The sequence below is a fragment of the Lagenorhynchus albirostris genome, chromosome 8 (genome assembly GCF_949774975.1).
Source record: "Lagenorhynchus albirostris chromosome 8, mLagAlb1.1, whole genome shotgun sequence".
Classification (NCBI taxonomy): domain Eukaryota; kingdom Metazoa; phylum Chordata; class Mammalia; order Artiodactyla; family Delphinidae; genus Lagenorhynchus; species Lagenorhynchus albirostris.
In genome coordinates, this window is record NC_083102.1 from 42,884,823 (window position 1) to 42,909,662 (window position 24,840).

At 42.8% G+C, this 24,840-nt stretch overlaps 1 protein-coding gene across 2 annotated transcripts in view; it reads right to left on the reverse strand.

Annotated features, from left to right (window-relative positions):
• The window catches only part of BMPER (BMP binding endothelial regulator), a 259,931-nt gene that overhangs the window by 209,200 nt on the left and 25,891 nt on the right, over positions 1–24,840 (reverse strand). For both annotated transcript variants that reach the window (XM_060156029.1, XM_060156031.1), the window contains exon 3: positions 19,622–19,721. In XM_060156029.1, coding sequence (XP_060012012.1) covers positions 19,622–19,721 — 100 coding nt within the window. The remainder of the gene's footprint in view (positions 1–19,621; positions 19,722–24,840) is intronic.

A 24,840-nucleotide genomic window follows, 5' to 3' on the forward strand; every position in this document is an offset into this window, starting at 1 on the left:
CTAAGCCCTGACAACCACTAACTAGCTCTCCATCTGTGTAATTTTGTTATTCATGAATTTTATATAAATGGAATCATACAGTATGTAGCCTTTTGAGATTGGCTCTTTTCTCTCAGAATAGTTCTTTTGAGATCCATCCAAGTAGTTGCAAGGATAAATAGTTTCTTCCTTTTTATTGCTGAGTAGAATTCCATGGTACGGATGTACCCCAGTTTGTTTAAACACTCACCCACTGAAGGACATCTGGGTAGCTTCCAGTTTTTTGCCTATTACAATTAAAGCTGCTGTGAACATTTGTGTACAGGATTTTGAGTGAACACAGGCTTTCATGTTACTGGGATAAATAGCCAAAAGTGTAATTGCTGAGTTATATGGTAAGTATATATTTAGTTCTAGAAGAAACTACCATAATGATTTCCAGAGTGGCTGAAACATTTATTTTCACCAGCAATATATGAGATTTTCCACATCTTCACCAGTATTTGGTGTTATCATGCTACATATATTATATATATATATATATATATATTTGCCATTTTGATAAGTGAGTAATGATATCACACTGTGGTTTTTATTTGCATTTTCCTGATGGCTAATGATGTTGAATATATTTTTATGAGCTTTATTGCCACCTGCATATACTATTTGATGAAATATCTCCAATTTTCTAATCAGATCTTTTTCTAATTAGATCTTTTTTTCTCTTCACAAGGTCTTCCACGAGGCAATTTTTTTTTTATTTTGATGAAGTCCAATTTATCAATTTTTCCTTTTTATGGGAAGTGCTTTTGGTGTCAAATGTAAAAACTCTTTTTGCCCAACCCTAAATCTCAAAGATTTTCTCCTACATGCTTTCTATACACATTTTATAGTTTTACATTTCACATTTAAGTCCATGATCAATTTTCAGTTAATTTTTGTATAATCTATGAAGTTTATATCATGTTTCTTTTTTGCCTATTTTTGGTCTAATTCTTCCAGCACCATACGTTGGAAAGGTTAGCCTTCTTCCATTGAATTGCCTTGGCACCTTTGTCAAAAATCAGTTGGGCAGGGGCTTCCCTGGTGGTGCAGTGGTTGAGAGTCTGCCTGCCGATGCAGGGGACGTGGGTTCGTGCCCCGGTCCGGGAGGATCCCACATGCCGCGGAGCGGCTGGGCCCATGAGCCATGGCCTCTGAGCCTGCGCTTCCGGAGCCTATGCTCCGCAATTGGAGAGCCCACAACAGTGAGAGGCCCGTGTACCGCATAAATAAATAAATAAAATTAAATAAAAAAAAAATCAGTTGGGCATACTTGTAGGAGTCTATTTCTGGGTTAATTCTTTTCCATTGATCTTTGTGTCTATTCTTCCACCAACACCACACTGTCTTTATTACTGTAGCTACACTATAAGTCTTGAAATTGGGTAGACTGATCCTTCCCACTTTACTCTTGTTTTACAGAAATTGTTTTAGTTATTCTACGTCTTTTGCCTTTTTATATAAATTTTAAAATAAGCTTCTCTATGTCTACCAAAACAAACCCCTGCTGGGCATACCCCTTTTTACACCATTTGAGAAGTATTTACATGGGAAAATCAGGCTTGATGCACCCATCATCCAGGAGCCTCTCCCACTGCAGGATGAAGCCTGCCGATGTTTGTCTAATACATTTTTGGGAAGCATTTGTCAAAGAGCAGTCCAAGGACGAAGGGCATCCCTAGGGGGCTGTAGATTTCTACAGCCCATCTTTTTCCTCTTATCTGCCACCTCCTTTACCTGAGCTCTTTTCTAAAAAGTTTGAGCTAAGCCTCCTTTGCTTTGGGATGATTTTAGAACTGTGTGGCCAGCAGAAAGGGTGCCTGATGAAACAGCCCAGCATATATGCAGAGTCTTCTGGGAGGTTGTGAGTGGCCTGCCCTGATCTTCAGGCCATGAAATCAGAGGGAGGTCTTTATTACATCGAATTGTGGGTAGATAAGGGCATTAAAGAGAAAAATTCACCCTCTCTAAAATGGGAAAAAATGGAAAACGACATTAACCTGTGGACAGAAGCTTAATGGGTATAGAAGATACAGCCAAATATCCAACAAGAAATGCAGTCACTGATGAGTGTGATCATACGTGGAGAGGGATGAGGAGAAATCTCCACCAACAGATGAGCCTCCAACTCAACCAATATGAATCTGACATAGAGGCAGGTAATGGGAGCTCCGTACTAGCAATCCTGCACTTCCTGAATCTGAGAGGAACCGTGGATTTCTGGATTTTAGCTCGTCAACAAAGGCTTATCTTAAAAATTGCATTTTTTTTGTTAGTGATATTTGTTAAAAAGAAGAAAAATACCAAACACATGGCATAGAGTCAGTGATGTGCTGCTAATTTTTGACAACCAGCTCTACAGAAGAGAAAAGCCCCAATCTTTTAGTGTATTCCAATTTCCAACGTATAAACACTACCACCATGGTCAATTTCAAGCTACCATCATGATGTCACCAAGCACAGAGTTAGAAATATAAGCACTGCAGAACACCACTGTATACACAACTATTTATTTTAACATTAGAAGTTATTGGGTCCGTGAAACTTTTTTTTGTTCCTAACAAAAAAACTCTAGCCATGAACATTTGGCTAGAGTTTAGGGTATTTTATTGGCATCAGAGGTCATGCTGTTTATTCTATATACCTAGATAAAATACTTAAGAATACCAAGTCACATCTTTTCAGTGATGACATTATATCTCACTCTCCTCCTCCTAAACCTGGTATACACAAGCTCATAATTTAACCAGGGGAACATTCATTTCAGTGGCTTCCAAAATTGTTGACCATCAGAAACACCTGGGGGTTAATTAAGAAAATAGATGCCCAGTGGAAACAACCCAAATGTCCACTGATGGATGAATGGATAAACAATATATGGTGTATATATACAATGGAATATTATTCAGTCATAAAAAGGAATGAAATTATGATACATGCTACAACATGAATGAACCCTGGAGACATTACATTAAGTGAAATAAACCAGACACAAAAGGACAATTATATGATTCACTTATACAAGGTACGTAGAATAGGCAAATTCATAGAGACAGAAACTAGAATAGAGGTTACCAGGGGCTGCAGGGAAGGGAGAATGAGGAATTATTGCTTAATGGGTATACAGTTTCAGTTTGGGGTGATGAAAAAGTTCTAGAAATAGATAGTGGTGATGACTGCACAACAATGTGAACGCATTTAATGCCACCAAACTATACAATTTAAAATGGTAAATTTTATGTTTTGTGTATTTTACCACAATTAAAAAAAAGGACACAGATGCCATTGGAAATTATGTTTCACTTGGTCTGGAGTGGGACTCAAGCATCTGAATATTTCACAAGCAGCCCTGGCAATTCTAAGGCACATTCAGGTTCAGGGCCCCTGCATTTTACAGAAGAAGAAACCAAGGCCTGGAAAGAAATAACTTAGGGAAGGTCAAGAAGTGGCAGAGTAGGGAACTGATTCCAGATCTAATTCCAAGTCCAGACCCCTTTCACTTCATTCTTCAAATGACTGAGAGTCTTTACGACTATCCAATCCACAGGCACCGAGGCACAGAAGCTCCCTGTCTAGATGTCTGAAAATACTACCCTGGCTTCTGCATTTAGCACTTCAGTGTGGTCTTGCCTCTAGAGCTTTGAAGTTGTTACCTTGCATTCAAAGCCTCATCAAGGTGGCCATCCCACAGTCTCCAGAACCCCAAATATCAAAAACTCCAAGTGTATTTTTAAATCTGATCCCTCTGCTGGTCCTAGGTATGGCTCAGAGAATGCCCAGACATTCTCAGGTAGTCAGAGGGTTGCCTCATGTGTTAAACATCGGCTGGTCGATGTCCAAGCATGTCTGCAGATAAACATCTTGAGCCCTTTAACCACCAAGCTACTGGAAACATAATTAGATGGCTCTGGTATAAATAAGCCCATCTGAGTGAAGGAGGCAATCAAGTTCACAAAAATACCAATGTACTTTGTTCACGTTCATTATCACATCAGTTCTAGTAAATGTCAGCCTCTCTAGCAGATATATTTCTATGGCAAATACACATTAGTTCTCAAGGTGAGATACCTGTCAAAAAGAGAACCTAAGGGACTTCCTTGGTGGCACAGTGGTTAAGACTCCACGCTCCCAATGCAGGGGGCCCAGGTTCTATCCCTGGCCAGGGAACTAGATCCCACATGCATGCCACAACTAAGAGTTCACACGCCACAACTAAGGAGCCCACAAGCCACAACTACAGGAGCCCACCTGCCACAACTATGACCCAGCTCAACCAAATAAATTAATTAAATAAATTAATTTTTAAAAAGAGAGAACCTAAAACATTTGTTCCTAAACACAAATTGTGCCAACTTCTAAGCAGAATGAAGGAGAGTATTCTCTGGTCAAAGCCTTATAAGAATGGTTATAATTGTAGCATGATGGTCATTTTAAAAACAATCAATAGCATGCGTGAACATTCATGAATCTTCATAAATAGATACGTGTCACAAATACAGACATAATTTCAACTTCGCAGTTGCCAAACTCAAACAGCAAATCAAAGAGACCCTAAACAGACACTGGGGGCTTTTGTTTGAAATCACTTCTTTCCTGTAGTTTTTGATGAATCATTCCAACTTTCCACTTGGAATACCTAGCTTTATTTTCACAGTTTGATAGCCTCCAGGAAACAATGCTTAATAGAAGCCTCAGGGGAGATAAGAATGTTGTTGTTTTTTTAATAAATTTATTTATTTATTTTTGGCTGCGTTGGGTCTTCATTGCTGCGCGTGGGCTTTCTCTAGTTGAGGTGAGAGGGGGCTACTCTTCATTGCGGTGCACGAGCTTCTCATTGCGGTGGCTTTTCTTGTTGCGGAGCATGGGCTCTCGGTGCGCGGGCTTCAGTAGTTGTGGCGCACGGGCTTAGTTGCTCCATGGCATGTGGGATCTTCCCAGAAAAGGGATCGAACCCATGTCCCCTGCCTTGGCAGGCAGATTCTTAACCACTGAGCTGCCAGGGAAGTCCCGAGATAAGAATATTTTGATTTTAAGACATTTCGAGATGATAAGCACTACTGTGATTTCATTCCTGTACTGAAATGTCAGAGAGGAGCAGGGGAACATCATTTTAACGTGTAGAGTGGTTTGCTCTCCGTGGTGGGCAAGTCAGAGGCAGTAACAGAGTAGTTCTCAGAGCAGCTGTAGAAAACTTGAAGCCCAATTAAAAGTGTGTTTTATATGATATTATAAAAAGAAGCACATAATCATATCAAAATGACGGTAACTAGGAAATCTGAAGCCATAATTGCATATTATTTGGTAATGCTGCACAATACAGTGAAAGATCTACTAAAAATTGCATTAAGGTTATCACTAAGTCTAAAAGTACTGAAATATACTACAGCCACTACCACATGAAAATACACTTACGCTATGGTGACTTTAAGGATTTTTTTAAATCTCTATGGAATTCAGTGAAGAAACAGTAAAGTGACAGGAGGTTGGGAATGGTTTATAGACAACCAGCCATTTTTCAGCCCTACGTATCCATTTTTATTCTCTCCCTATAATTCTCACTCAACTCTTTTTAAGTTCTGCTGAATTCCAAAAAGGACTTAAGATGTATATGCCTCAACAGTAATATATTAAATACGCAGTTGATGTCAAGAGACATGTACTAAACCAGGAAGACTGGAATTTGCTTCCAATTTTCCTCTCTTCCTCACCTTTTTCCAACATGTATTCAACTACCGTGTCCCAGGCACAGTGACTATGGCTGAGAACACTATGGTCCCTGCCCTCACAAAGCCTCTAGTTTAATGGGAGTTACAGAAAATGAAAACACGAAATCACAGTTGTGCCTAGTGTTAAGAAGAAAGATACTTAATTCCATGGCAAGTGGCCATGGAGGCCAGGAAGTGATGCCTAAAGAGAGAGCTGAAGGGTAAAAGTCAACCAGATGACACAGGGTGGAAAAGCAGCCAGACAGAGCGAGCGGTACGTGCAAAGCTCCATGACCAGAAGCAGGCACAGAACATGGAGAGAAACAAAATAAAGTCTCCTAACCGCAGGAGTCCAGAACAAGAGGAGGCTAGAGAGGTAAGCAGGAGCCAGACATTACAGGGAGGAAAGGGAACCGCCAAGGGTGAGCACTTGCTAGCACTTGTAGTGTGCAGGATCCATAAGGTATATTCTAGCTCTAAGTGCCATTCTTGATAGATGCTTCTACCTGCCATGCATATCAGAGCTGCTCTGAGTATGGTTGGTAGATTCTGAGGTGATCCTCAAGACTTCCGCTCCCTGATACCTCCACCTTGTGTAATCCCCAGCCCTTGTGTGTGGGCAAGACCTGTGGATGTGATGGATGTCACTACCATGATTAGGTTATACAAAGATGAAGCGACTTGACAGGTGTAATTAAGATCCCTAATCAATTTCACTTTGAGTCATTAAAGAGGGAAATTTTCCTGAGTGGGCGTGACCTAGTAGGTGAGCCCTTAAAAAGAGTCCATAGGTCAGAGAGACACTCTCCTGTTAGCCTTGAAGAAGTAAGCCATTCTACAGCTACAAGGAATCGGATTCTAACAACACGAGCTTAGAAGATGACCTTGAGCCTCAGATGAAACCGCAGCCCTGGCTGACCTTGACTGCAGCCTTGTGAGACCCAGCTAAGCCATGCTCAGAATCCTAACACATAGAAACTATGTAATAATAAATGACTGTTATTTTAGGCCACTAAGTTTGATGACAAACTTGTTATGCATCAATAGAAAATAAACAGGGGCTTCCCTGGTGGCGCAGTGGTTGAGAGTCCACCTGCCGATGCACGGGACACGGGTTCGTGCCCCGGTCTGGGAGCGGCTGGGCCCGTGAGCCATGGCCGCTGATCCTGCACGTCCGGAGCCTGTGCTCCGCAATGGGAGAGGCCACAACAATGAGAGGCCCGCGTACCGCAAAAAAAAAAGAAAAGAAATAGACTGGACATCGGTAGCTGAAGGAAGCTCTGTCAGGCTGGTAGCCATTGAAGAGGATTCCCATATTTTTTATATGGATGCCAGGTCCACACCTGATTCCAACACTTTGTATATGATATGACAAGAGACCAGGACCACGGTTCTCCTCTGTCACAATGAGGAACATTCTCAACTTGCCCACTTCAGAAAAGTAAAAACTGACGCACCCCAAGTCAGCAGCTAGCCTTGGAAATCTAATCTTCTAACTTAAAGGCAATCACAAACTCTTCATTTAAACTGTCTTCCAAAATCCCATGGAGTCTAAAACACTGAGGCTGTTAATAGAAGGATTGAAGCAAATTTGACAGAGAAAGCAGATCTCTGTTTTAAGTTTTCTTACTAGTTTTAACAACAAAAACAGGTTTTGTAAAGTATGATTTTAATGTTAACAAGATCTTTTCAAACAAATAAGGTCTTTTTTTTATTTAAATGCCAAAATAGCCTGGTTTATATTATAGGAAGCCAATGTATGAAATATAACATTTTATGCATCTTTTTTCAGTTAGAGAAAAGGAGGGAGGAAAACAAATCCCTCAAGTTATTGGGGTTTTTTTCTTGCCTTTAAAAACATATTAACGACCTCCACTCAATTTTGGGGGGCTGAATAGGTAAAACTAGTTATACTGTTAAAGGTTAAAATAGTTATAGCTTACAATATACATGCAGGCATCTCATAATCTAACAACTTCAAGAAACACGTCAACAATTCTCCTAAGCTCAAAGTCATGGTAAAAATAACAGTGGCACTGGAATTGAGTTGCTCAGTGATGGGAATGTTTTTCAGAGCAATGTAATTTCCTAAGATGTTTTAAGTGATAGGTCAGAGACTCAGCATTAAAGCAGCTAGGAGTAAAGCTGCTGGAGACTGCTTTCTGCAGAGACTGACTCTGGAAGGATGCCCACAAATCCGGTAAATGGTTATCTCCAGGAAAGGGTACAAGGTTGCTAGGGTCGAGAATAGGAAGAAGCCTTACTTTTACTATAGATGTTTTTGTGTATTTTTTAAATAAATTTATTTATTTATTTATTTTTGGCCACGTTGGGTCTTCGTTGCTGTGTGCGGGCTTTCTCTAGTTGCGGCGAGCGGGAGCTACTCTTCGTTGCGGTGCGCGGGCTTCCCACTGCGGTGGCTTCTCTTGTTGTGGAGCACGGGCTGTAGGCGCGCGGGCTCAGTAGTTGTGGCTCATGGGCTCTAGAGCACAGGCTCAGTAGTTGTGGCGCATGGGCTTGGTTACTCCATGGCATGTGGGACCTTCCTGGACCAGGGCTCACACCCATGTCCCCTGCACTGGCCAGTGGATTCTTAACCACTGTGCGACCAGGGAAGTCCCTTTTGTGTATTTTTAATTGTATGAATGCATTATCTATCAAAAATATTTTATGAAACCAGGCATACACATACATACTCACAAAAGAGTAAAGCTCATATGAATTGTCTCCTTGGGGCACTGCAGTACAGTCATGGATACTGAAGAGGAAAAGAAAGTAAGTTTAGGGGTTCCCCAAAAAAGTCAATTAGTAAGAAAAGCCACCCCCTCCTAAGCCACATGTTGTTTCCAGTACCTCCACAAAGCTTCTTTGCCCACGTACGTCCTCTGAAATTGCTGGTCCACCCACAGTATAAAAGTCCATGGAATTTTATGTCTATTACTCAGCCATAAAAAGAAACGAAATTGAGCTATTTGTAATGAAGTAGATAGACCTAGAGTCTGTCATACAGAGTGAAGTAAGTCAGAAAGAGAAAGACAAATACCGTATGCTAACACATATATATGGAATTTAAGAAAAAAAATGTAATGAAGAACCCAGGGGTAAGACAGGAATAAAGACACAGACCTAGTAGAGAATGGACTTGAGGATATGGGGAGGGGGAACGGTAAGCTGTGACAAAGCGAGAGAGAGGCATGGACATATATACACTACCAAATGTAAGGTAGATAGCTAGTGGGAAGCAGCCGCATAGCACAGGGAGATCAGCTCGGTGCTTTGTGACCGCCTGGAGGGGTGGGATAGAGAGGGTGGGAGGGAGGGAGACGCAAGAGGGAAGAGATATGGGAACATATGTATATGTATAACTGATTCACTTTGTTATAAAGCAGAAACTAACACACCATTGTAAAGCAATTATACTCCAATAAAGACGTAAAAAAAAAAAAGAAAAGAAAAAGTCCATGGAGGGAGAAGGGGTGTGACACAGATGAAACTGATACAGACAAAACTGATGCCAGTGTCTCTCTCACTCCTTCATCTCTGGAGCCCTCCTAATTCTCCAGGTCTTTCCTCCCTCCTTCTTATCTCAAAGGCAATGTATGTATTACCAGGCAGAAGAATGGAGCATTTGGAGTCTGAGCCCTGCTACCTCTGAGCAACTGTGGGATCTTGAAAAACATCACTTCCCTTCTCTAAGCATCTCTGTTTCCCCATCTGTTAAATCAGAACGATAATAACCACCACCTCAGGGGTGACTATAACATTATCTATGAAAACCTAAAGACTGGGGTTTGTCTATTCCAAAATATTCTCTAAATCTAGTTCACAGTACAGTTAAAATGACTGGTAGAGTATTAACCTTAAGGCAGGTCATTCCTTATTTGGATGTGAAACCTGGGACAAACTGCATCCGGGTCAATCATACATAATAACTACCAGAGATTTTGGTGATGTCTAAAAGGAAGGAAAACCGAGGCTGGGGAGAGAGCTGCTCTTTTGTTTGGGCAGCAGACAATGCACGGTTATAAATGCCAAAAGAAATCTGGTTAAAAGCAAACAACCAGATTGACACATGCATGGAAAAACTCACAGTTATTCCATCTTAAACCATGTAAACAACAGGACAATTTATTCTGTCAACATAGGGAGTGTAATTATTTTTTTTAAGTTTTTTTAAATGCTCATTCATATATATGGTAATCGGCTGGCTCCCTCCAAAACAGCCACATAGCAATATTCTGGAAGGCATTGTCATCTTCCAAGTCATTCTCGAAGCAACAGGAGAAGCAGCTCCTTATTTGTGACCTTGTACTGCTTGAAAGGCAAGCTATAATTAATAATACTCAATCTTTTACCATTATTCATAGCTCTGTTTTACTTTGGTCAGCACTTGGTCTCTATAAATGAGCCCAATCCCCTTAAAATTCTCCATGCATGTTTTGCTCCCTAATTATTTACCAGAACCTAGGATGGTTGTCCAGTTTTGGAAATCAGTGTGCAAATATTTATAGTTTGCCTCTTTCCTTTCATTTTCTGAGACATCATAGGCACTTTTTAAATCAAGTATAAAAATTAAACTATTAAAAAGCAACCCATGGGATCACAACCCATAGAAAAATGAGACAAGGCACAGAGAAATCAAAGACAAGAAAGGACTGTGGAAAATAAATCCCACCTGACAAATGAAAGACTATTTTCTTATATCTTTCATCAAAGTGTTATGGACAATTAATATTTTATGCTCTGTATGAAGAAAGAGGATGGAATTTGACCTATAGATGTTTGAAACACACCTTATTTGTTTATTATCCACTAATAACAAACATATATTCAGATAACAAGTACATTATTGTTCATGAAATCAAATTAAATTAAAGGGTGATTAAATTAAATCACCCAAATTAAAGGGTGATTCTCAGTCCGAGTAAATACAGAAAAGCTGCCAAAACCATCTGTTTGCCTCTCAATGATCTCATTTGTTTTCATCAAATAATATTGAGATTTTTCAAATTAGATTAATCTTTTGCCCAGTTATTAGGCTATTTGGATTAAAATGTATGACAATTATTAGCATAAAATAATCTGAAAAGTACACTGAAACACTTGCTTGAGAAGAATAAGTTATAATTTACTTACTTTTTTGTTTGAAAGAATAATCTGGCTTCATAAAAGGTAAGAACAATGTGGTAATCAGTGCCAGGTATCCAATAAATACCTGGCGTGGGATCAGTAAATACTTGTTGAATGAATGAATGAATGGAACATATGAGCCATCTGATTGAAGCAAACAAGAACACAAATGCCTACACACACACACACACACACACACACAGACACACACACACACACACACACACAGACACACACACACACACACACACAACCTTCCTAAAAATCCTTTTGGAAATATGAGTTTTCATATTTCTGTCTCAGCAGATTTACTCTACTGCTTCCTTTTAAATACCAACATCTTCTTCAGAGGAAAATAAGCAGAAGTCATGATAAGATTCTTCATGGTTTTGTCTGACACCCCCCCCCACCCTCCCGTAAACAATCAACAAACAAAAACTTAAAAGCCCAGGAAATGGTATTTTAACAAGCGCCCTAGGTGATCATGGGTGGCAGGCAATGCCTAAGAACTACTCCATGCCTCTGTGCGGATCACGACCTTCACCTAGGAGCTTCCCGCAAACAGCTCTCTTTGGACGTGATGAACTCCTTCTTGATCACAAAAACGAGTTGCCTCTTCTGGAAAGCCTCCCCAGCGCACTCCCCTTGCCCTCTGCACTCTGGCACACCTTCCCTGGAGAACTTACCCCGTTGGAGGGTATTTTTTTGTCCCTCCAGTAAAGCAAGCTCCTTGAGGGCTCGGATCCCCTCTGGTTGATCTCTGTGTCACTAACACCTTGGCAAGTGAGTGATTTAAGTTCTCTGAGCCTTCGGTTTCCTCATATATAAAATGAGAAAGACAGAAGTGAACCTGCTGTTGCGAGGACTAAGTGGTGAGCATAAACCAACTAACCCAGTATCCAGCACTGTGGGGAAACACACCCCTTTGGGACTACTACTATGAAGGTAACAGGTGAGGATAAAGGTTTTAAAATCAACCAGACAATTCACACCTCACCACCCACAGGGCTTCAACAGCACTAAGTGGAAAAGCAAACGCCATGGCTTTCTCAAAGGGTTAAAGCTCTTGGTAAATACAAGCAGGTTCCACTTTTCATCACACCAGAGGGTGACCAACATAGAGAAGACCTTGTTTTCCTGTAGGAACAATATCATCACTGAGCCTGATCTCAAAACAAACAGTAGGAATGATCCTTAAAGACCCATAGAGAATGAGCATAGTCTTTATGGATGTAATATAAACTTCTGTAATTATTTCAAGGAATGAAACGAGACTCCACATAATTACAAATAAACTATGAACACCAATTACAAGTGTTCCCAAATATACAACAGTACACATAGAATATAGATATAAACATAAGCATAAATTAATATGGGAATTTTAAATGGCCCAAATTTCTTAAGAGACTGTCCAAGAAAGAATGAACTGATGAGATGCCTTCTTCTCTCTGTACTTTCCCCCTATTGGAAGTAACCAAACAAAAAGTAATAACTTCAGAGAGTCTTCAAATGCCTCAAATGTGAAGCATGCTTGATAACTGAGATGATAAAAATGAGGATGATATTTTCTCATTGAAAAATCATTCTTAGAAATAAGAGGCATGTAAAACAGTCCCCCTTTCTTCATCTAGCCTATATTCTAAACTTAGTTGATTCTGTTACTGCAGTTCAGTTCATTGGGTGAAATTTCGCAAAAATACCACCATTCAAGTCTTAATTTGTTGACAACTGTCAGTGCTTTCTATATTTCACTGAAAAACAGAAAAGAATTGCTGACCCTCAGTTAGGTTCTTTAAAAGGAACTTGATACCATTTCTCACAAAACCACAGAAAGGGGGAGGAAAATATCCCTTGTAACAAGGGAGAAACCCAGAACAGGAAAGAACTGGGATAGGAGTGTGCACGTGGCAGTCTCAAATAAACAGTTGGCTATATGGGCAGTGTATGGGCAACGTGGCTATGTGCACAAGTTTTTAAGGCAAAAGCAGCTGATTTGCCTAAATGTTGCTAAGTGTAATACCAACTTCTCCTCTAGTCTATCATAATCTTTTAGGAAGAAAGGCTTGAAAACTCTCAAAGGAATAGGAAAGGGGACTAGCCTTGCCTCTTTTGGAGGCAATTACAATTTAACTTGTGCACGCCTCTCCCCACAGCACTTTGATTTCCAGGTCTGTCTTTGAGCATCAGACACACAGGGGCACAGCAAGAATGGCAAGTTGGTTCCCTGTAGCTTGGCATAAAACTGAAAGTCTAAATGTCTATCAACAGGGAGACGTTAAATAAATTATTGTACGTCTGTGCTATGGGATCCACACGACTAAAAAGCATGAACTGGCATGGGAAAATTCCTAAATCACATTACTGTAGAGATATTTTTAAAAAGCAAACTGTGAAAGAATAATTACTATTTAATTTCATTTAGGTAAAAATAAAACCACACATACAAAATTACATATATATATAAATGTGTGTATACGTAATAAACTGGAAGAGGTCTGGGAAAGACACAATAAATTGATAACAGTTGTTATTTCTGAAAAGAGTGGGGTTTTGTAGCTCATAAAAGACTTTACTCCCTTGTTTAAATTTTTAGTATGGTAATGTATTGCTGTAGCAGTGAGATAGCTACTACATCAATAGTTAAAATTAAAAATAAAGTTAAAATTGAAAATAATTATGCTGAGGAAGAGAAAGAAGTTGGAAAAGAAAAAAAAAGTTTCAACAAATGACGGGAAGTCCTTTGCCAGTTCTTGGGGCTCAAGTCCCACCACCCTCCCCGCCATTTATTTACACAACTGAATAACTAGGAAGAGTTTTGATAACCATTCACCAGCACTTCAACATTTGAGTTACATTTTCTTGGGCATTATCTACTTTTCTTTCTTTTTTATACCATCATTCTAATGATTAAAAAAAAAAATTCAAAATAGCAGGAGAGCAAAGGATCACAGCCTCACAGCTACGAGGGGCAAAGAGATTTCACCCCAAAGATGCACTGACCAGGGCAGATATCGACCAAGAGCCTCTCACAGATGTGCTTCTCATTCCTTCATGAAAAAGGCCCACCTTCTCTCTTCCTTTCCTTTCTTTACCTGGTAGCAGTGGTTCTCAAGCCTCAGCCCCCATGAGAGTCCCGGTGGCGACCTGAAAATGTAGACTCAGGGAACCGGGGGCAGAGCTTGTGATACAGCAGGCCTGCAAGCCCAATGGTGAGACCAGTCTGTCCCCCATCGCTGTCATTTACTAGCTCTGTCGCCTTGGGGCTCTCAGTGCCACCACTTCATGTGTAAAACGGGGCTATGATAGTACCTCCCTCAGCAGGCTGTGAGGATCCAGTGCCTGGCCCTGCGTAAGGCCTATATATATGTTTGAGCCCCTGCAATTTTGATGAAGATGATCAGTATCTCAGTTACTACTGTTACTGGGCAAGGCCCAGGAAGCTGCATTATCATAGGTAAGTCTTTGGTCCACTGCATTTTGAGAAACACTGCTTACACTCACAATTCCCTCAGGTAAGAGGAAGAACAAACAAACACAAAGCAATACTCCAGGGAAACTCAAAGCAACTGGCTTGGACTATTGTTCCATCCAGTTAGCAATACTAGATTTCCCCTTCCCACGTGCCTGCTGATAGTAGAAAGGTTTTCTAGGTTTCTAGAAGGCGTGTCTTTGCTGGGAAGCCTGTTAGACCCACACCCTTCACCCATTCTGCCAAGTTAGGTAGTGCTGTGCTCACCTTTACAAGACGCTGGATCTGTCTGGTGATCAGCTTTAAAAACAGCATAAGGGGGTACGTCTTAATGCAAATGACTTTCAAAATACAGGAGAATTAAGTCCATCAGCTCTCCTGTCACCCCGCGTTAACTGGTCGGAAGGGCTTTGAGGTCCCTTCAACGCCCTGAATCCGCTTCCCGGACCTGCCCCGGAAGCAGAGAAGGGGGCTTGGTTCCGGAGGCGGGAAGCCCTGGTGGGAGGAGCCCCGGAGTCGCGGGCGGAAGTCGGTGTGGCCCCGGTGGATGTCCCGCATCCCGCCTCCCTCTTCCTCCTACCGGTTGGCGCTGGTCGCTGCCAGCGCGGCACAGGGTCCCCGAGAGCAAGAGCAGCGGTGGCTGTGGATCGGGAGCGCCCGCGGGTGTTTCAGGCCCTTCCCCTGCCAGGCACAGGGCCCCAGGTCTGTAGGAACAGGGTGCGAGTCCTGGCTAGCCATTGCAAACTTTCTGTGACTTAGTGCAAATCGTTAAGTCAGTTCCTCATCTGTAAAATGGGCTTCATGTTACAGATTTAGCACAGTCAAATGTATGCGTCGACCGCAAAAAAAACAAACAAAATTGACCCTGAGATAATCTTGTATTATCAACAAACTCCTCATTACTATGACTCCTCACTGAATCATTCTAAGTAAAAGTTAAAACCTCCAGTGTTAGCACAGAGCACGCCCGTTGGAAGAGGACTTAGGAGAAGCACAGCTGCCGCGGTTGTCTCAGAGTATCTGCACCACACTGAGGATTTGTTGCTGTCCTTGTTCCACTGTGTGATCAGAGGACACGAGATGGGGAGGAGAGGTTTACCCAGATTCCTTGGGAGGCCAAATCCAGAGTGGTTTCTGGGTTCACACCAAGATCTCCTCTCTACCCAGGTAATGCTCCCAAAAAGGGAGGTAATCCTCCCTTTTTGGTCGTTATTCCTTTACTGCACATGTTCTTTGGTCTCAGCTTCTTGTACTTACCCTTGCCCAGTGCTAAAATCCAGGGTATAACCTAAATGCCCAGGAATGGAGAAATGACCCAATAAATGTTGGTACGTTCCCACACAGAATGTTATGTGCCCATTAAGGACAGTATTTCCAAACAAGTTGAGAAGATGTTATGCCCTGATGTTAAGTGGGAGAAGAAAAAAAAAAAAGCAAAAAAACCCCCAAATAACACAATTCAATAGTAAGATATCAACTAGGTAAACACTTCGACATGGGGAAAAAATGCAGAAAATATATATCGCATATTAACTATTTAATAGTTAATTAAATAGTTAACTGGGGGGCTTCCCTGGTGGCGCAGTGGTTGAGAGTCCACCTGCCAATGCAGGGGACACGGGTTCGTGCCCAGTCCGGGAAGATCCCACATGCCGCGGAGCGGCTGGGCCCGTGAGCCATGGCCGCTGAGCCTGCGCGTCCGGAGCCTGTGCTCCGCAACGGGAGAGGCCACAACAGTGAGAGGCCCCCATACCGCAAAAAAAAAAAAAAAATAGTTAACTGAGTGGTGGGATTATGAGTAATTTATTTTCTGCTTTTCCACAGTTTAGCCTTTTTTTTTTTTTGGCGGTACGCGGGCTTCTCACTGTTGTGGCCTCTCCCGTTGCGGAGCACAGGCTCCGGACGCGCAGGCTCAGCGGCCATGGCTCACGGGCCCGGCCGCTCCGCGGCATGTGGGATCCTCCCGGACCGGGGCACGAACCTGTGTCCCCTGTATCGGCAGGCAGACTCTCAACTACTGCGCCACCAGGGAAGCCCTTAGCCTATTTTTAAAAGCTTATTCTATGAGCATATGTAACTATTCTAATCAGAAAAACATAACTAAACCAGTGCAAATACAACTGTGTCCCTTAAAACACAGGAGATAAAAACTGTATTATGGAGTAGAAATAGAGAAAATGAAGGGGGCATCTTAAGAACCCCCTCTACAGCCTGACAAGTCAGCACTTTTCAGGAGTCTCTCTCAGGAAGGTCCACCTCAGGGCAGACTGGGGATTTTGATCTCCCCCAAAAGGCCTGGACTTTACTGTCAGAAAGAGCACTCAGGGAGCTGAATTCACTGGTCTATTCTCGGGTCCAGTTTAATTTGAAGAGACTTTATCATCTTAAGCTCAAAAAGAATACTCATGAAATGTATTTGTCACAAGTATCATTTTCCCTTGGAAGATTAGGATGATCAAAGGAAAGAATGATGATAAAGGAAACAGCAGGGCAAGAAGGAAAGTGGGTTACACACTACAGCAACCCAAAGTGCCCTCCTGTACTACGGTTAACTGGAAATGAACCTAATGCCTCGGGCATGGTTCCTTCACACATTCTGCTTCCGCCCTGTAGCATCCAACTCATCTCTCACTGGCGAGGCAGCCTTGCAAGATGAAGATGGCAAATCAGCCGTAAAAAAAATAAAGAATTAACTAGAAGAGGTTCTTTAAGGTGAATCAACAATAACTTAGACACACATTGGCTCAGTAATGTATTCTTTTCTTTTTTTAATTTAATTTTATTTATTTATTTATTTTGGCTGCATCAGGTCTGAGTTGCGGCACGTGGGATCTTTGGTGAGGCGTGCGGGATCTTCCGTTGCAGCGCGCGGGCTTCTTTCTAGTTGTGGCATGCAGGTTTTATTGTTGTTGTTGTTGTTGTTTTCTCTCTCTAGTTGTGGCCCGCAGACTCCAGGGCACCTGGGCACTGTCGTTTGCGGCACATGGGCTCTCTCGTTGAAGCGGACAAGCTCAGTAGTCGTGGTGCGAAGGTTTAGCTGCCCCGAGGCACGTGGGATCTTAGTTCGCCCACCAGGGATCGAACCCACGACCACTGCATTGGAAGCCAGATTCTTTACCACTGGACCACCAGGGAAGTCCCAGTAATGTATTCTTAACTGTAATTACTTTATCTGACCATCAGCTTGGGAGACTCCTAAGAAGTTACTATTTCAGGTCTTGCATGAATAGCTCTCAGAAGTCACGTGAGTAAAACATCTGCCTCCCAACTCCATAGGAAAGAGGTGAGAAGTAAATGGTTAATTTCTCCTGCTCCAAAAGGCTTTGGAAGACGCATTTTTATAGTCAAGTCCATCAGGTATTTACAGAGCACCTACTATATTATATTAACTGCCAGGCACTTTGCTAAACACATTGACTGTGTCTCGCCATTAGCTCCCTCCGACACAATTATTATCCTCATTTAACAGGAGAGGGAACTGGGGTAGAAAGAGGTTCCATGTCTCTATCTGCTCAAGTGAAAACGTTGGGGTATTAGTTTCTCAGGCTGCTGTGACAAATTACCACCAGCTTGGAGGCTTAAGACAACAGAAATGTATTATTCTCTCACAGTTCTGGAAATTAGAAGTCCAAAATCAAGGTGTTGGCAGGGCCATGCTCATCTGAAGCTTCTAGGGAAGAACCCTCCTGGCCTTTTCCCAGCTCCTGGTAACCCGAGGCATTCCTTGGCTTGAGGCAACACAACTCCAACCTCTGCCTCTTATTTATTTATAGACTTCAACATTATAGTTTAAGTCTATAAATAGTAACTACAATAACTATAGTTACTCACAAACAACTTGGCATTAATCCTTGATGTGTGGATTTCATATAATAGTGTGCGTTGAAAAGTTCAAAGTCCTCCTTGAGCGTAGAGACTTGTGAGTTATCACTAGAAATGGCGCTTTAGTTTACTCGGTTTCTATGGAGCTCCTTTTGAGAGCTCTACAGAAGGGAGCCTCCCCTTTGCAGCTCCAAAAAAGGATATTCTTCTGTGGGGGTAGAAATCACCTGGTCAAGATCTCTTTCAGAGGTTCCCACCCACGCTGCACATTAAATCTCCTGGGAGCTTCTTCAAAAGACAGATGCCTTAGCCCCCCGCCCCAGGGCAAGTGAGTCTGAATCTCAGCAACAGAGCCCAGGCGTCTATACCTGCCCCTTTTGTTATACAGCCACCTTCTCTGTGTGTCTCTGTCTGCTCTTCATATAAAGACACCAGTCATATCGGATTTGCAGCCACCTTAATCCGGTATGACCTTAACTAATTACATCTCCAAAGATCCCATTTCCAATTAAGGTCACATTCTGAGGTTCCTAATGGACATGAACTTTTGGGGAACACTCTGCGACCCAGGATGTATCTTCAGGGTGAGAAATCTCTTTGCAACCCAGGACTGTTGGATTTGGACTTGGCAGTGTGACTCCGGAGCCCACATCCTGAATCACTGTGCTCATTTTGACCTCTGGGGGACCACACTGCATACACTGACATACACTAGGTGACATCGGAGCGTGACCTGGCTCCTGTCCTGAGGAGCTGAGGGTCTACTGAACACAAACAAGACAATGAAAAAGCACATCACTGAAGTATCTGTGTGAACTTCTGGATGCCATGAAAACTTAACCAGGAAAGTGAGGGATGAGGGCTGGGGGACCTTGAGCACAGGCAGCATCTGGGCAGGTTGGGGGAGAGACCTGAGCTAAGGCAGAGGCAACCTAGAACAGTGTGTTTGAGAGAGACAGGCGTGCCAGAAGGCCACAGAAGATGGGGGTGGAGTAAGGGCATTTTAGAGATGCTTCAAAGACAAAGGGAAGGACTTAGATTTAATTTGGAAGGAAAGAAACAACTTTAATAGGGACCCAAATGATAAAAATTGGTCTAAAAGACTCCTCTGGCAGAGGTGGGCAGGGCGAGCGTAGAGCCTCGAAAAACTGAGTGTTGAAACTTCGTGACAGAACAGGCTTGCGTGCGTGTGTACCAACCTGCAGAGGCATCATGTTTACATCTCTTCTGTGGCATTTTAACAACTTGCCTCAGAAAATAAACCAACGATATAGATGCTCGCCATACTTTCATCCCCCACTAGGAGGACCCCCCCCTTACTACCAACCCCCCAACACTCACACACACAGCAGCTTCCCTCCCAACACCCACTTGCACCCAGGCCAAGAGCTGAGTGAAGCGAAAGGTGAGAGAAAGAGAAAGTAAAATGCTTGCAGGAGCAGCCAGAAAAGGCAGCCAAAACATAAATTACCTTTGCACCGCTCACAACAGGCTCCCCTCTGCTTGATGGCCAGGGCACAGTCTCTCGACAGCACTGGGCACTTCTCTCTCTTACAGGTCACTTCCTTGTTCTAGGCAAAAAGGACAAGAAACATTTGAAATCAACTTCAAAACAGAATCCCCGGAATCCTAGCACATGGCTGAGGTTTTCCTAGCTTCCCTCTTCCTATCTTGCCTTCATCTTGGTGAGAAAACTCTGTGATAGCAAATGAGATTTTGCTCTTTCTGGAACAAAAATATCCTTCCAGGAACAGACTGAGATTAGGGGCAGATGAAAGGGGATGAAAAGTCCCTTCTTAACCAGCCAATTTAACCTAGATAACCGAACTCCGAGAGAGAGAGGCTTTCTCCCGCCCTGCTCTAAGGTTTCTTTTTAGTACACACTATAGAAATGATAATATTTGTGTAAATCATATTTTGCCCATTGGGCTACCTGGGCCAGGACTGCATCGTGAGAACAAAAATATTTGCACACGGCCGTCCAACAATCCTTAATAGTAGAGTGCATTAAAATGCAGCAATCTAAAGTTCCAACTCAAATAATGACAAAGTTGAGTATTGAATCGGCTCAGTAAGAGAAAAGATAATATTCCCTATGCCAAGCAGAGACACAGGAGTCAGTGTTTTATAGCTGTGGGACAGCTGCATTATATTAGCACTTATGCTAATGACAGTGTGGTGAGCATTTGCATCTTTGGTTTTATCCTGAAAAGTTAGCTATTAAAATGACTTCAAGAAGATCCAAATATGATGCATATACCTGTTTGGAGAACAGGATGCACATGAACCAAAAATACTGTGTCACAACACTTCAACGAGATTGGAGCTGTAACAAGGTTCTACTAAATGCTAGGTGCCGTGGCTTCCATTCCTATTGAAATGCTGTGAGATAAGTATTATCACTATCTCTTGTTTATAAGCAAGAAAACTGCTGTTCAGAGAAGGTCTATGACTTTTTCAAGATCATACAGCTTTGCAGTGGCAGAGGTGGATTTCGATATTGAGTTCACAAATGTGTACAATGCCCACGCCCTACCCTGAGTTAAGGCTGGGATGGCCACATTCATTGCCTGATTTAGGGAGAGATCAGAGAGGAGCAACTGACCAGCCCTCTGACCTCGAGATGAATTCAGAACCCTCCTGGAATATGTGCAGGAGAAATCATGACTCAGCCCTGACAATGACCTTGGGAAGTTTCACAAGTGTAACCAGTATGCTTCAATGTCAAGAATAAGGAAGATCTCCCCACTTCTATTCCAGCACCAAGGAGGGGTGTGAGGGGGTGAGGGGTGTGAGAGTGTTTAAGTGTGTGTGTGTGTGTGTGTGTGTGTGTGTGTGTGTGTGTGTGTGTGTTGGGGACCTGGGGTCCAAGCTGAGCCCATACACCAAATTCTAGCTCTAAAGCAGTTCTCAGATAAAATATGTCACCTTCTGTGCTGCCCTCCAATTCCCTAGGAGTTGCAGAGCCCCTCAAGATGTTCCCAGGGGCTAAAATGATTCTAAAATGAGTCCAAATTGTCATCTCCTCCCTTTTTGAATGAGCAGAACCTCCGAGAGTCCCAGAACCCCACTCCCTCCAACTCACCAATCACTCCTCCCCCAGAGTAAGGTATATGGAGCCTGGGCACAGGTGAGCCTCACCTTTCCAACAGCTCTATTTCTACAGTCTTGTTGTCTCACTGCGCTGATGGCTTTGCAAGGCCACTGAAGCATGGGAATAATGAGCCCACCCCGATCGGTGCTGCTCAAATGCCCCCACGTAGAAAATGGCCATCATTACCGAGGCCAATGTGGTAAACACACTGATGGGGCCGTCCCAACACCTGCCTGGCCACTCAAAGAGCGAGCATCAGTTCTCAGCACTGTACCCACTCCTGCAGGGCTGGTGTGCAGACCTTCTGTTTCTTCGTTTATTGGTTATTGGTGTCTGATTGTAAGGTGTGGTTGACCTGAGTAATCCAGTCTCCTTTTCTTTCCCCCTTTTTGGTGTGTGTTATGTGATAAAGGTTCTCATAGGGCTAGCAGTGATCCTCACCCTTGCCTGCTAATCAGAACCCGTGTGCAGTTCTTAACAAAGCTTGGCACTGTCTCCCATTCCCTGAAGCTCAGATCTGATTTATCTCAGGACCAGACTCCCCAGGTAATTCCAGTGTGCAGCCCAGGCTGAGAACCACCACTGTGCGGGGAGCGTTCTTAGTACCAGCGGGGCTGAGGTGGGCTCGGGAGCTGTCCACAGCCCCGGAGTGAACGGCTGCCTGCAACCTGAACCCAGGTATCCTGGCTCTGAGCCCTGCAACTCTCCTTCCCTCACCCTCTCTTCTTCATAATAATGGTGGCATCATGACTCACTGTAAGTCATGGCCCTTTGAGTTATGTTCATATTTTTTTCTTAAATACAAACATAATACATAGTTATGGTCACAATTCAAATGAAAGAGGTACATCCTTAAAAATTAATAGTGCCCTTTTGCCACCACCAAAGTAATCTAGAACAACGATCAGGTGTCTATGCTGCTTGGCATTATGAACAGTGACTTAGCTTTGCAAAGTGCAGTTACTCAAAGCCATAGTTTGATACCAGCTGCCCCACCCAGGGCATTACCTCAGAGCATCTGTTACCTCAGCTTTATGCATTCAGCAAAGCTGGCTGCAGCCTTAAGGAAAAGCCACCCCCCAACCCCCAAGTGCATCTCCTCTCTGAAAGGAAGACTCCTCAGACACAAGGAAGTAAAAACTCTAACAGTAGTCAGAGTGGGTGTAAAGTCAAAATTTGGGGTCTAATGTATAGGAAGACACACAGTCTCTTACATATAGGAATTCTTCGCTAAATTAGAAACCTAGCAGCCAATCAAAATCCATAGCAAGATCCCAAGATCCATAATAAATAGCTCCTAATTATAGTTCAGCAGAAAATTTATTTCAACCAGATGATTTGTAGATTCACTTCTGGAATTTTTTGTGTACTCACACACACACACACACACACACACACACACACACTCGCACGGAGAGAAGTAAACCTAAACCTTAGCTGTAGGTTTAGTGAGGTTTTTCCCCCTTCTGATAACACTTGGAGTTTTTTTATATCTACCAAGGGTCACGCTGGTACAGAGCTGCCAGACCTGATCATTTCCCAGCTGCCTGGTTGTATGGATATAGAGCACAAGCTCAGAATCCCAGGCCCTCAAAGAAAGAAAGAAAAACTGCAGAGAATCGCTGGTGAGAGGCTGATTCCTCCATCTTCTTAATTGAGTCCAGCAGCTACAGAGTAAATTCAAGCACAGGTTAATTAAGACCACTCACTTTGCTTTCCCTGATTTTGTCAAGAGACAAAAACACTGGTCTTCAAGCCAGCAGCTCTGGTGAGAAGGGGCACACGCAAAGCCGTGTCTTCAGGACTCCCTCTCCACCGGCCGCCTCATCCCCACGTGCACCAAGTGTCCTCTGCTCTTACTCAAGGTCATGGCTCATTCGGTTCACGTTTTCATTCACAAAATGTTTTCTGACACTGACTCACACTTACTGAACACTTTCTATGTATCAGGCTCTGTGCTAAGAATAGTATATGCATTATTTCACAAAAAAATTCCACATCATCCCCATTTTACAGATGAGGAACCAACATTAGTAAACTTGCCCAGGTCACACAAGAGGAAGATCTGGAATACAAATAGAGGTCCGACTCCAAAGGCACGTGCTTAAATGCTGCACTTTGCCACTTCCCAGCATGCAGGATACACACAAGAACTAAAGAATGTCATAGTCCTAAGGCCCCAGGAGAGATTAATACCTTCCAGGTGGTTCCACATATGTGAAATGAGCTCTCTAACAAGAGCTGAATAGCTCCAAGGAGCTGTGTCATCACCAACCATGGGAAGGTCTACAAACACCAACTGTTTTCTGGTAACAAGGAAAGATGCACTATTTTGTATATTGATAGGTATCTATGCCTATCACACCTCTGACAGCCAGACTCACATCCCCAAGCAAATTTTCCCCAAGATTCCAACCTGAGTTTGAGTCTCCCCAAATCTAAGCCACAGAAACGGTGGTAAAAATGCTCTGGAGGAAAATGTCAGAACATTCTTAAAAACCAACCTAGCCAGTGCCTACGAGTAATAAACGCCATCACATTTTTCATTCTCAGTCTCTGTCTCTCCATGTTTACCACTTTCTAGGGTCAGCCAGCCTGTGATTTACCTGTTGTCAAAGGCATCTGTTTGCATTATTGCCTCCTTTCAGAAAGACCAAATATATCAAAATTCAAAACACAGCCTCTGGGGGCACATGAAATGAAGTGCCAACAAACAAAAAGAAAAGAAGGGCATAGGGAGTAATAAAGAAAAAAACTTACATAGCTGGCAACAAAGCTCTATAGGGACGGGAGCCAAACCACAGCTCCGGCGCAGCCAAGTTCAAACAGGATTCCAGCAGCCAGCTTGCTGTATCTAAGATCTGCCACTAGATGGCAGCACAGAGTCCCTTGGGCTTAGGAAATGTGCCAAGAGACCCGCCAGTGCCTCCTGAGCATTTTTCAGTGTCTGGCATGGTGGCAAATGATCTCTCGCTGATTTGGCGGCGCGGAGCGCGGGGGGCGGCGGCTGGTTAGAGAAGATAGCAAATCGCCATTCTGAGATTTTCCTGTTTGCTTTTCTCAACGAGAAAAAAAAAAATGTTTTTGAGATGCTTTTGTTTTATTTCAAGCCAGTGTCTTGAAGATATTTTTTTTTTCTAAGATTCTTCCAGGCGCAATCCTATTATGGACTATGGAAAGTATTACCTGACCTTTCATTTATATTTAAGCATAATAATAAAATAAAAAATCTGGAGAGGACAACACAGCAGCTGATATGATGAGAGTGATCAGGGAGAAACGTCGGCTGGCAGATGCTGTATTTCTAGACTATGAAACAGCAACACAAATCTCTCGAAATAAGGAAAATGAAAATACCTGGTGCCTTGCCTGCTGATCCTCCATGTGATTAGCCATATTAGGAAGGTGGCAGACCACATGAGTCTCTTCCTCTAGAAGATGGTGTTATTTTCCTTCCATCCTTGGCTTTTATGAAAGCAAAGCCTGCCTTGGAGGCAAATAGCGGTCATTTGGCGAACTTGCAAATTCTAAGTGCCAAATCCTTTTTCAGAAAATCAAGAAGGCCGTGAAGTTGTAATATTTTTTTCTGCCCCAAA